General features: G+C 43.5%; 1 protein-coding gene across 1 annotated transcript in view; it reads left to right on the top strand.

The window, feature by feature from the left end:
* Positions 1-11,681, top strand: part of LOC139265679 (transmembrane 9 superfamily member 2-like) — a 124,772-nt gene that overhangs the window by 38,542 nt on the left and 74,549 nt on the right. The window contains exons 4-5 of the mRNA XM_070882900.1: positions 9,105-9,232; positions 10,817-10,946. Of these exons, the coding sequence (XP_070739001.1) occupies positions 9,105-9,232; positions 10,817-10,946 (258 nt within the window). The remainder of the gene's footprint in view (positions 1-9,104; positions 9,233-10,816; positions 10,947-11,681) is intronic.

Raw genomic sequence — 11,681 nt, 5'->3', positions numbered from 1 at the left:
TCCTCTCTCTCTCCCCCCGTCTCTTCTCTCTCTCTCTCTCTCTGCATGGATTGCTCCCAGTGCACACGCTCGTGAGTACAGAAATAGGAGGATAGAGCAGATGAATACGTGGCTGGAGAGATGGTGCAGGCTGGAGGGCTTTTGTTTCCTGAGGCATTGGGACCGCTTCTGGGAGAGGTGGGACCGTACAAGTTAAATGTGTTGCACCTCAACAGAGCCGGGACCAATATCCTTGCGTGTGGTGGTGGGTGGGGGGTTGGGGGGGGGTGTTGCTAGTGCTGTTGGGAACGTGGGAAGGGTTTAAACTAGCTTGGCAGGGGGATGGGAACCTGAAAATAGATTCAGTAGGGAGGGGAGTAAAGCTGGAATTAGAAAGCGATACTAAAGAAAGTGAGTTTGAAGGAGAGAGGAAACGAGCTGGAAAAAAAGGGTTTAAAAAAACAATTTAAAGGTACTTTGACTAAATGCACATAGCATCTGCAACAAAATAGATGAGTTGACGGCACAGATAGAGATAAATGGGTCTGAGACGTAGTTGCAAGGTGACCAGGACTGGGAATTAAATTTTCCTGGCGTATTTGACAATCCGGAAGGACAGATAGACAGAAAGGAAAAGGAGGTGCAGTAGCTTTGTTGATAAAAGGATGGAATCACTGCAATAGTGAGAAATTATATTGGCTCAAATGATCAGAATATTGAAACAGCTTGGGTGGAGATAAGGAATAATAAGGGGAAAAAGTTGCAGGTGGGCGTAATCTATCGGCCCCCTAAAAGTAGCAACTCTGTTGGTCGGAGTATAAACCATGAAATAGTGGGGGCTTGTAAAAAGGGAACAGCAATAATCATGGGTGATTTTGACCTCCATATTGATTGGACAAATGAAATTGGTCATGGTCACCTTGAGGAGGAGTTCATAGAATGCATAAGGGTCGGGTAGTATATAACGGAACCAACCAGGGGGCAAGCTATCTTCGATCTGGTCCTATGTAATGAGACAGGATTAATAAACAATCTCCTAGTAAAGGATCCCTTTGGAATGAGTGATCATAGCATGATTGAATTTCAAATTCAGATGGAGAGTGAGAAAGTTGGATCTCTAACCAGTGTACTAAGCTTAAATAAAGGAGACTATGAAGGTATAAGGGCTGAGATGGCTAAAGTGGACTGGGAAAATAGATTAAAGTGTAGGACGGTTGAACACTACTGTACATTGAAGAAGATATTTCACAACTCTCAAAAAAAATATATTCCAGTGAGGAGAAAAGGGTGTAAGGGAAAAGATAGCCATCCGTGGCTAACTAAAGAAATAAACGATGGGCCCAATTTAAAAACAAAGGTATATAAAGTTGTCAAAACTAATGGGAGGACAGAAGATTGGGAAGCTTTTAAAAGCCAGCAAAGAATGATTTAAGAAAGGAAAGATAGACTATGAAAATAAACTAGCACAAAATATAAAATTAGATAGCAAGAGTTTCTTTAGGTATATATAAAGGAAAAAAGTGGCTAAAATAAATGTTGGTTCCTTAGAGGACGAGACCAGGGAATGGGAAACATAGAGATGGCAGAAACTATGAGCAAATATTTTGTATCAATCTTTACGTTAGAGGACACTAACAATCATCATCATAGGCGGTCCCTCGAACGAGGATGACTTGCTTCCACATGAGTTCACAGATGTTTCAATGAAGGACCCGATGTTCCCGTCCTGAGCTCCAGGGGTGGAAGATACCTGTGAGTGGATTTTTTTAACGTGTGGTGACAGTTGCTCACCAGCCACCACACGGGCTTGACAGAGTTAGGTCTTGGTCCAGTGACAAGGGTTGAACCAGGACGACTGGAGACCTACTCTGCTGCACGGACCTAGTGCGCAAACATATCGCAGTGTGGGCTGCCCTTGGGTCCTCGGCTCTTCTGGGCCCCTTACCTACTTTCACCCACAAGAATATCCCAACAGTGGATAGTCAAGGGGCTATGGGAGAGAGGAACGTAACACAATTACAATCACTAAGGAGGTGGTACTCAGTAAGATAATGGAAGTAAAGGCAGATAAATCCCCTGGACCTGATGACTTGCATCCTAGAGTCTTAAGAGAAGTAGCGGCAGGGATAGTTGCACTGGTTGTAATTTACCAGAATTCCCTGGGTTTTGGGGAGGTCCCAGCAGATTGGAAAACTGCAAATGTAGCGCCCCTATTTATAAAAAAAAAAAAAGGAGGCAGACAAAAAGCAGGAAACTATAGACCAGTTAGCCTAACATCTGTGGTTGGGAAAATGTTGGAGTCCATTATTAAAGAAGCAGTAGCAGGACATTTGGAAAAGCATAATTCGGTCAGGCAGAGTCAGCATGGATTTATGAAGGGGAGGTCATGTTTGACAAATTTGCTGGAGTTCTTTTGAGGATGCAACGAACAGGGTGGATAAAGGGGAACCAGTGGATGTGGTGTGTTTGGACTTCCAGAAGGCATTTGACAAGGTGCCACATAAAAGGTTACTGCACAAGATAAAAGTTCATGGGGTTGGGAGTAATATATTAGCGTGGATAGAGGATTGGCTAACTAACAGAAAACAGAGAGTCATGATGAATGGTTTATTCTAGGGTTGGCAATCAGTAACTAGTGGGGTGCCGCAGGGATCAGTGCTGGGACCTCAGCTACTTACACTCGGTCCCTTCTTCTAAGTCGTTAATATAGACTGTAACGTAGCCAAGTTTGCTGCTGATTCAAAGATGGGAGGAAAAGCAATGTGTGAGGAGTGCATAAGGGATGGTTTTTTAGACCAATATGTCGAGGAACCAACTAGGGGGGAGGCCATCTTAGACTGGGTGTTGTGTAATGAGAGAGGATTAATTAGCAATCTCGTTGTGCGAGGCCCCTTGGGGAAGAGTGACCATAATATGGTGGAATTCTGCATTAGGATGGAGAATGAAACAGTTAATTCAGAGACCATGGTCCAGAACTTAAAGAAGGGTAACTTTGAAGGTATGAGGCGTGAATTGGCTAGGATAGATTGGCGAATGATACTGAAGGGGTTGACTGTGGATGGGCAATGGCAGACATTTAGAGACCGCATGGATGAACTACAACAATTGTACATTCCTGTCTGTCGTAAAAATAAAAAAGGGAAGGTGGCTCAACCGTGGCTATCAAGGGAAATCAGGGATAGCATTAAAGCCAAGGAAGTGGCATACAAATTGGCCAGAAATAGCAGAGAACCCGGGGACTGGGAGAAATTTAGAACTCAGCAGAGAAGGACAAAGGGTTTGATTAGGGCAGGAAAAATGGAGTACGAGAAGAAGCTTGCAGGGAACATTAAGACGGATTGCAAAAGTTTCTATAGGTATGTAAAGAGAAAAAGGTTAGTAAAGACAAACGTAGGTCCCCTGCAGTCAGAATCAGGGGAAGTCATAACGGGGAACAAAGAAATGGCGGACCAATTGAACAAGTACTTTGGTTCGGTATTCACTGAGGAGGACACAAACAACCTTCCGGATATAAAAGGGGTCGGAGGGTCTAGTAAGGAGGAGGAACTGAGGGAAATCCTTATTAGTCGGGAAATTGTGTTGGGGAAATTGATGGGATTGAAGGCCGATAAATCCCCAGGGCCTGATGGACTGCATCCCAGAGTACTTAAGGAGGTGGCCTTGGAAATAGTGGATGCATTGACAGTCATTTTCCAACATTCCATTGACTCTGGATCAGTTCCTATGGAGTGGAGGGTAGCCAATGTAACCCCACTTTTTAAAAAAGGAGGGAGAGAGAAAACAGGGAATTACAGACCGGTCAGCCTGACATCGGTAGTGGGTAAAATGATGGAATCAATTATTAAGGATGTCATCGCAGTGCATTTGGAAAGAGGTGACATGATAGGTCCAAGTCAGCATGGATTTGTGAAAGGGAAATCATGCTTGACAAATCTTCTGGAATTTTTTGAGGATGTTTCCAGTAGAGTGGACAAGGGAGAACCAGTCGATGTGGTATATTTGGACTTTCAGAAGGCTTTCGACAAGGTCCCACACAAGAGATTAATGTGCAAAGTTAAAGCACATGGGATTGGGGGTAGTGTGCTGACATGGATTGAGAACTGGTTGGTTGTGAGACAGGAAGCAAAGAGTAGGAGTAAATGGGGACTTTTCAGAATGGCAGGCAGTGACTAGTGGGGTACCGCAAGGTTCTGTGCTGGGGCCCCAGCTGTTTACACTGTACATTAATGATTTAGACGAGGGGATTAAATGTAGTATCTCCAAATTTGCGGATGACACTAAGTTGGGTGGCAGTGTGAGCTGCAAGGAGGATTCTATGAGGCTGCAGAGCGACTTGGATAGGTTAGGTGAGTGGGCAAATGCATGGCAGATGAAGTATAATGTGGATAAATGTGAGGTTATCCACTTTGGTGGTAAAAACAGAGAGACAGACTATTATCTGAATGGTGACAGATTAGGAAAAGGAGAGGTGCAACGAGACCTGGGTGTCATGGTACATCAGTCATTGAAGGTTGGCATGCAGGTACAGCAGGCGGTTAAGAAAGCAAATGGCATGTTGGCCTTCATAGCGAGGGGATTTGAGTACAAGGGCAGGGAGGTGTTGCTACAATTGTACAGGGCCTTGGTGAGGCCACACCTGGAGTATTGTGTACAGTTTTGGTCTCCTAACCTGAGGAAGGACATTCTTGCTATTGAGGGAGTGCAGCGAAGGTTCACCAGACTGATTCCCGGGATGGCGGGACTGACCTATGAAGAAAGACTGGATCAACTGGGCTTGTATTCACTGGAGTTCAGAAGAATGAGAGGGGACCTCATAGAAACGTTTAAAATTCTGACGGGGTTAGACAGGTTGGATGCAGGAAGAATGTTCCCAATGTTGGGGAAGTCCAGAACCAGGGGACACAGTCTAAGGATAAGGGGGAAGCCATTTAGGACTGAGATGAGGAGGAATTTCTTCACCCAGAGAGTGGTGAACCTGTGGAATTCTCTACCACAGAAAGTTGTTGAGGCCAATTCACTAAATATATTCAAAAAGGAGTTAGATGAAGTCCTTACTACTCGGGGAATCAAGGGGTATGGTGAGAAAGCAGGAATGGGGTACTGAAGTTGCATGTTCAGCCATGAACTCATTGAATGGCGGTGCAGGCTAGAAGTGCCGAATGGCCTACTCCTGCACCTATTTTCTATGTTCTATGTTTCTAGGAGGACACAGAAAAATCTGCAAAAGTCCATACAGTGAAGACAGTCAGAACCAGGTGAATTTATAATGGGGAACAAAGAAATGGCAGACCAATTGAACAAATATTTTGGTTCTGTCTTCACGAAGGAAGACATAAAAACCCTTCTGGAAATGCTAGGGGACCGAGGGTCTAGAGAGAAGGAGGAACTGAAGGAAATCCTTATTAGTCAGGAAATTGTGTTGGGGAAATTGATGGGATTGAAGGGCGATAAATCCCCAAGGCCTGATCGTCTATATCCCAGAGTACTTAAGGAAGTGGCCCTAGAAATAGTGGATGCATTGGTGGTCATTTTTCAACATTCTATAGACTGGATCAGTTCCTATGGATTGCAGGGTAGCTAATGTAACCCCACTTTTTTTTTAAAAAAGGAGGGAGAGAGAAAACGGGGAATTATAGACCAGTTAGCCTGACATCGGTAGTGGAGAAAATGTTGGAATCAATTATTAAAGATGTAATAGCAGCGCATTGGGAAAGCAGTGACAGGATCGGTCCAAGTCAGCATGGATTTATGAAAGGGAAATCATGCTTGACAAATTTTCTGGAATTTTTTGAGGATGTAACTAGTTGAGTGGACAAAGGAGAACCAGTGGATGTGGTGTATTTGGACTTTCAAAATACTTTTGACATCCCACACAAGAGATTAGTGTGCAAAATTAAAGCACATGGTATTGGGAGTAATGTATTGATTTGAATCGAGAACTGATTGGCAAAGAGTAGGAATAAATGGGTCCTTTTCAGAATGGCAGGCAGTGACTAATGGGGTACCGCAAGGTTCAGTGCTGCGACCCCAGCTATTTGCATTATACATTAATGATTTAGACGAAGGAATTGAATGTAATACCTCCAAGTTTGCAGATGACACTAAGCTGGGTGGCAGTGTGAGCTGTGAGGAGGCTAAGAGGCTGCAGGGTGACTTGGACAGGTTAGGTGAGTGGGCAAATGCATGACACATGCAGTATAATGTAGATAAATGTGAGGTTGTCCACTTTGGTGGGATAAACAGGAAGGCAGAATATTATCTGAATGGTGGCAGATTAGGAAAAGGGGAGGTGCAACGAGACCTGGGTGTCATGGTACATCAGTCATTGAAAGTTGGCATGCAGGTACAGCAGGCGTTGAAGAAGGCAAATGGCATGTTGGCCTTCATAGCGAGAGGATTTGAATATAGGAGCAGGGAGGTCTTATTGCAGTTGTACAGGGCCTTGGTGAGGCCACACCTTGAATATTGTGCACAGTTTTGGTCTCCTAATCCGAGGAAGGACATTCTTGCTATTGAGGGAGTGCAACGAAGTTCACTAGATTGATTTCCGGGATGGCAGGACTGATATATGAAGAAAGACTGGATCGACTAGGCTTATATTCATTGGAATCTAGAAGAATGAGGGGGAATCTCATAGAAACATATAAGATTCTGACTGGATTGGACAGGTTAGATGCAGGAAGAATGTTCCCGATGTTGGGGAAGTCCAGAACCAGGGGCCACAGTCTAAGGATAAGGGGTAAGCATTTAGGACTGAGATGAGGAGAAACTTCTTCACTCAGAATTGTGAACCTGTGGAATTCTCTGCCACAAAGTTGTTGAGGCCAATTCGTTAGATATATTCAAAGGGGAGTTAGATGTGGCCCTTACGGCTAAAGGGATCAAGGGGTATGGAGAGAAAGCAGGAGTTGGTTACTGGAGTTGCATGATCAGCCATGATCATATTGAATGGTGGTGCAGGCTCGAAGGGCCGAATGGCCTACTCATGCACTTATTTTCTATGACAGGCTAAGTGAGTGGGCAGACATTTGGCAGATGGAGTATAATGTTGGAAAGTGTGAGGTCATGCACTTTGGCAGAAAAAAAATCGAAGAGCAAGTTATTATTTAAATGGAGAAAGATTGCAAAGTGTCACAGTACAGCGGGACCTGGGGGTACTTGTGCATGAAACACAAAAGGATAGTATGCAGGTACAGCAAGTGATCAGGAAGGCCAATGGTATCTTGGCCTTTATTGCAAAGGGGATGGAATATAAAAGCAGGGAAGTCTTACTACAGCTATACAAGGTATTGGTGAGGCCACATCTGGAATAATGTGTGCAGTTCTGGTTTCCATATTTACGGCAGTCGGGTTTGAGGGAGAAAGCCTGCAAATGTGTGGTTTAACTGATTTTATTAGTTGGTTTAATGCGTTGGGTTTAGCTTTTCTCATTTGAGTGGATCCTGGTTGTGATTTTTTTTTTCCTCCCCTTTTCTGCCTGGGCGCACGATTACAGATGCGTGCTGATTGTCTCCACCGGTCATGCATGAGTGAGTGTACTCCATTTAGTTTATGGCCCAATTGTACCTTGCTGCTTCTAGTTCTGCTGGTGGCTGAATATCGTATTGTAGTTCTGCTGACGATCTATTATTTCTGTAGCTTTAGATGGATCATGCTCGGCCTCCCCATGAGCTTGGCATTCTTTTCAGCACTTCCCAATTTATTTTTAGTTTGGGCCACAGTTTTCCTCCTCCCCCCCCCCCCCCCCCCCCCCCTCTTGCCTTCTGTTTTATTCCTGGTTGAACAGCTCGGGATCATGCATGCGTGGCCATGATCCCCAGGTTGGCACATGACAACTTTTTCCCCTCTGCGCTCCATTTTAAATTTGAGGGTTTCTTTTCCTATGGACTCTTCTGGTCTTCCTCTTGTTTCACCTTAATTTTTTTGCGTTTTTCCACTTTTACATTTTTCCGCTGTTCTTCTCATAACGAGACTGGTCACTTGCCTGCTGGTCGATTGCAGTTCTCTGGACATTTAATTATTATTGAAAATTAATTTCTAATGTATGCAGCAATATAAGCAGTGGATTTTTTTTTTGTTTATTTGAACTTAATTTGAACCGTTACTATAATAGAATGTTTTGTGGTAGGTTTTTGGCTATTCCAGTTTTGAGTAGAAAAACGTGTAACAAATAGTGTTTGCAGTGCGCAACAAATCAGTTGTCCCCACAATCCTATCATAATATTGTCAGTTGTGGCTCAGGTGATAGCACTCTCGTCTCTCAGTCCCACTCCAGAGACTTGAGCACATAATCCAGGCAGACACTCCCATGCAGTGCTGCGGGAGCGCCGCCCTGTCGGAGGTGGGGGGGGGGGAGGAAGGGCAGTGCTGCGGGAGCGCAGCCTTGTCGGGGTGGGGGGGGCAGTGCTGCGGGAGCGCCGCCCTGTCTGAGGCGGCGGGGGGAGGAGCAGTGCTGTGGGAGCGCCGCCCTATCGGGGGGGCGATTTCAAACAAACAAACAAATTTTCATTCATGACAATGTGTTCGATCCATGTCAAGACTTTTATAGACCAGCAGATCTCCTGTGGAATTGCCCACAGTACATCATGGTTTACGAAAGATTTTCATTGCTATAGCGCCATTCTCAACCTCAGGACATCCCCATGTGATTTACAGCCAATTAAGTAATTTTGAAGTGATGTAATGTCGGAAGCGTGGCAGCCCATATGCAGTGTCTCTCAAACTGCAATGTGATAAATGACCTGATGGATTGATACATAGTATGTTACATGGCTGTAATGCTTAACTCCTTTCAAAACAGCCTAAGCTCCTTACTGTGAGCGGTAAGATGGGAAATTGTTTTTAAAAAAAAATTGGCGTGGGAGTTCTTTGGTATAACAGTACTCAGATGAAAATCATAAATTGGTGCTTTGTTCAGCTGCATGTACGTGTTGCATTAAAATAAAAAGCAGCCAATGCATTCAAGTTCTCGAGTCATAAACATATGAGAAATAAATGGTGCATAGCTGCAGTCGAAGATTACATTTGTGTAAGGGGCCAGCTTTATTGTACATATTGGCTGATAAAGACTGAAGGGTTTATCAGTTAGATTCATGAGCTAAAATAACTTTTTTTCCCCTCAACAGTTCACATTTAACAAACCTGAAACCTGTAAATCAGTTTGCACAAAATCTTACGACCCAAAAGATAAACCGAGTGCAGACAAGCTGTCTTTCATAAAGAAAGGAATTCTTCTGAATTACCAACACCATTGGTAAGTACGTTGAACAGCAGCAATGTTTCGAGACAGTAATGGTGTTTCACTTGCAGTTTTTTTCCTTGATCTTCAGATACAAAGATTTGCACTGGAAACTAGGGAACACTTATGATTCTGCCCAGATTTTGCTAAATTCAGGAATTTTACATGGAATATACAGCACAGAAACAGGCCATTTGCCCCAACCCAGTCCGAGCTGGTGTTTATGCTCCACACCAGCCTCCTCCCATTCCATCTCCCTCATCTCAGCCTTCCAGCATAGCTTTCTATCCCCTTGTCTCTCATACTCGTTTACTTTCCTTTTGAAAGCATCTGTCCCATTCGTCTCAAACATTCCTTGTGGTAGCGAGTTCCACATTCTAATCACTGAGTGAAGAAATTTCCCTTTATTTTCCTGTTGGATTATTAGTAAGTATCCGGACCAGGGTTAGACACAAGTTTAACATGACTTTGCTACTTTTGAATTCTCTATACCCCTAGAAATAAATCCCAGTGCTTTGTTAGCATTTTGAATTGCTTTGTTGACCAGTGATGCTGCTTTTAATGTGTTCGCCTGTATCCCTCGATCCCTTTGTTCTTCTATCAGTTTCCTATTTTCTAAGTTGTAGATGATGCATCACCTCAAATTTATCGATGTTAAAAGTTAATTTGCCACTTAACTGCCCCATCTGCAAGTTTTCTAATGTTGTCTTGCATTATGTGGCATTCTTCCTCCGTGTAAGCTATATAACCCCTAGTTTGGTATCACCTGCAAAGTTACTTGTTCCTCAGTCCAAATCATTAATTTAAATGATGACTAACAGTGGTCCCAGCACTGATCCTTGTGGAACATCGCGCTCTCCCATCCTCCGATCTGAAATAACTATTCTTTACCCTTGCTTTGCTTTCTCTTTTTTAGTCAATTTTCTATCCATTCAGCTACTTGTCCCCTGACTGCACATGCCCATCTTTTGTCATGAGCCTAACGTATGGCACCTTATCGAAATTTTGGCCGAGATTTCTGGGAATATCATCTCAAAAGTTCGTTGGGGCAAATATTCTTTTATTCTGTGAGCACTCAAGTCACTGGTTCTGATGTTCAACTGTGCTGTTAAAGAGGGTAGTTTGCCGATTAGCAGGATGGTAGTCTGTTTTTGTGCCGAGGACCTGTTTCACTAAGGATAGATAGAAAATTGGAGTCAACCTGTTGATCTCTGGTTGACCTTGTTGTAACAGTTCAGGGTAGGCCGTTCCCTCGGCCATGAAATGATACTGGAGACAGGTTTGCAATGGTTCTCTAGTTTTTATTTTTTGACAGTTTCCACGTTGTGATTCCTGTAGAGCAACTTTGAATATAACATGACCAAACTAGCGCTTGTGTGTCACACACTGCTCCCAGAACTGGTCGTTGGTGGCACCTATTAGAATGCACTGTTTGACGGGCAGCCTGATAACATGTTACTGGGAAGATCTACTTCCTGTATAAAAGTTGAATTAAAAAAAAATACAGTATTAGAATTTGTCTTTGAAAAGAACATAGATTTCAATCTTGTGTAATTTGAAAAGCTACGATGAACTTTCTTGGTGTGGTTTGTTGTGTAGGATCATTGATAACATGCCCGTCACGTGGTGCTACGACGTGGAAGATGGCCAAAAGTTCTGTAACCCTGGATTTCCAATTGGATGCTTTGTCACTCAGGAAGGCCGCCCAAAAGACGCCTGTGTCATCAACGTAAGTTGCCTTTTTCAACATAATTACTTGGGTGAGAATGCCATATTGACCATTCTTTAAAAAGTTACTGCTGTTAATCAGATTAAAATATAGCCCCTGACACACACAATTACCTTGAATTTACAGCACCGAAACAGGCCATTCGGCCCAATGCTGGTGTTTACGCTCCACAAGCAGCCTCCTCTTCATCTCACCCCAATCAGCATAACCCTCTATTCCTTGCTACCTCATGTTTGTATCTAGCTTCCCCTTAAATGCATCTCTGCTATTCACCTAACTACTCCATGTGGCAGCAAGTTTCACATTCTCACCGCTCTGTTTCTCCTGAGTTCCTTATTGGATTTATTAGTGACTCTCTTATATTGATGACCCCAGTTTTGGACTCCCCCTCCCACCCCCCCCCCCCCAACAAGCAGAAACATCTTTACATCTACCCTATCAAACCCCTTCATTATTTCAAAGACCTATCATCAGGTCACCACTTGGTCTTCTCAATTCTTGTAAATCTTTTGTGCACTTTTCTCCAGTGGTTCCATATCCGCTTTGTAATATGGAGACCAGAACTGTGCACAGTACTCTAAGCGCGGTCTAACCAAGGTTCTATACAAGTGTAGCATAATTTCACTGCTTTTGAATTCTATTCCTTTGGAAATGAACCCCAGTGTTTTGTTTGCCTTTGTTAACCCTATTGTGTCATTACTTTAAATGATTTGTGTATCTGTACCCCTCTCTTCC

This window comes from Pristiophorus japonicus, chromosome 6 (genome assembly GCF_044704955.1).
Source record: "Pristiophorus japonicus isolate sPriJap1 chromosome 6, sPriJap1.hap1, whole genome shotgun sequence".
NCBI classification, from domain to species: Eukaryota; Metazoa; Chordata; class Chondrichthyes; family Pristiophoridae; genus Pristiophorus; species Pristiophorus japonicus.
Note: the sequence above shows the minus strand (reverse complement) of the source record. Positions and strands in the feature narration are given on the sequence as shown.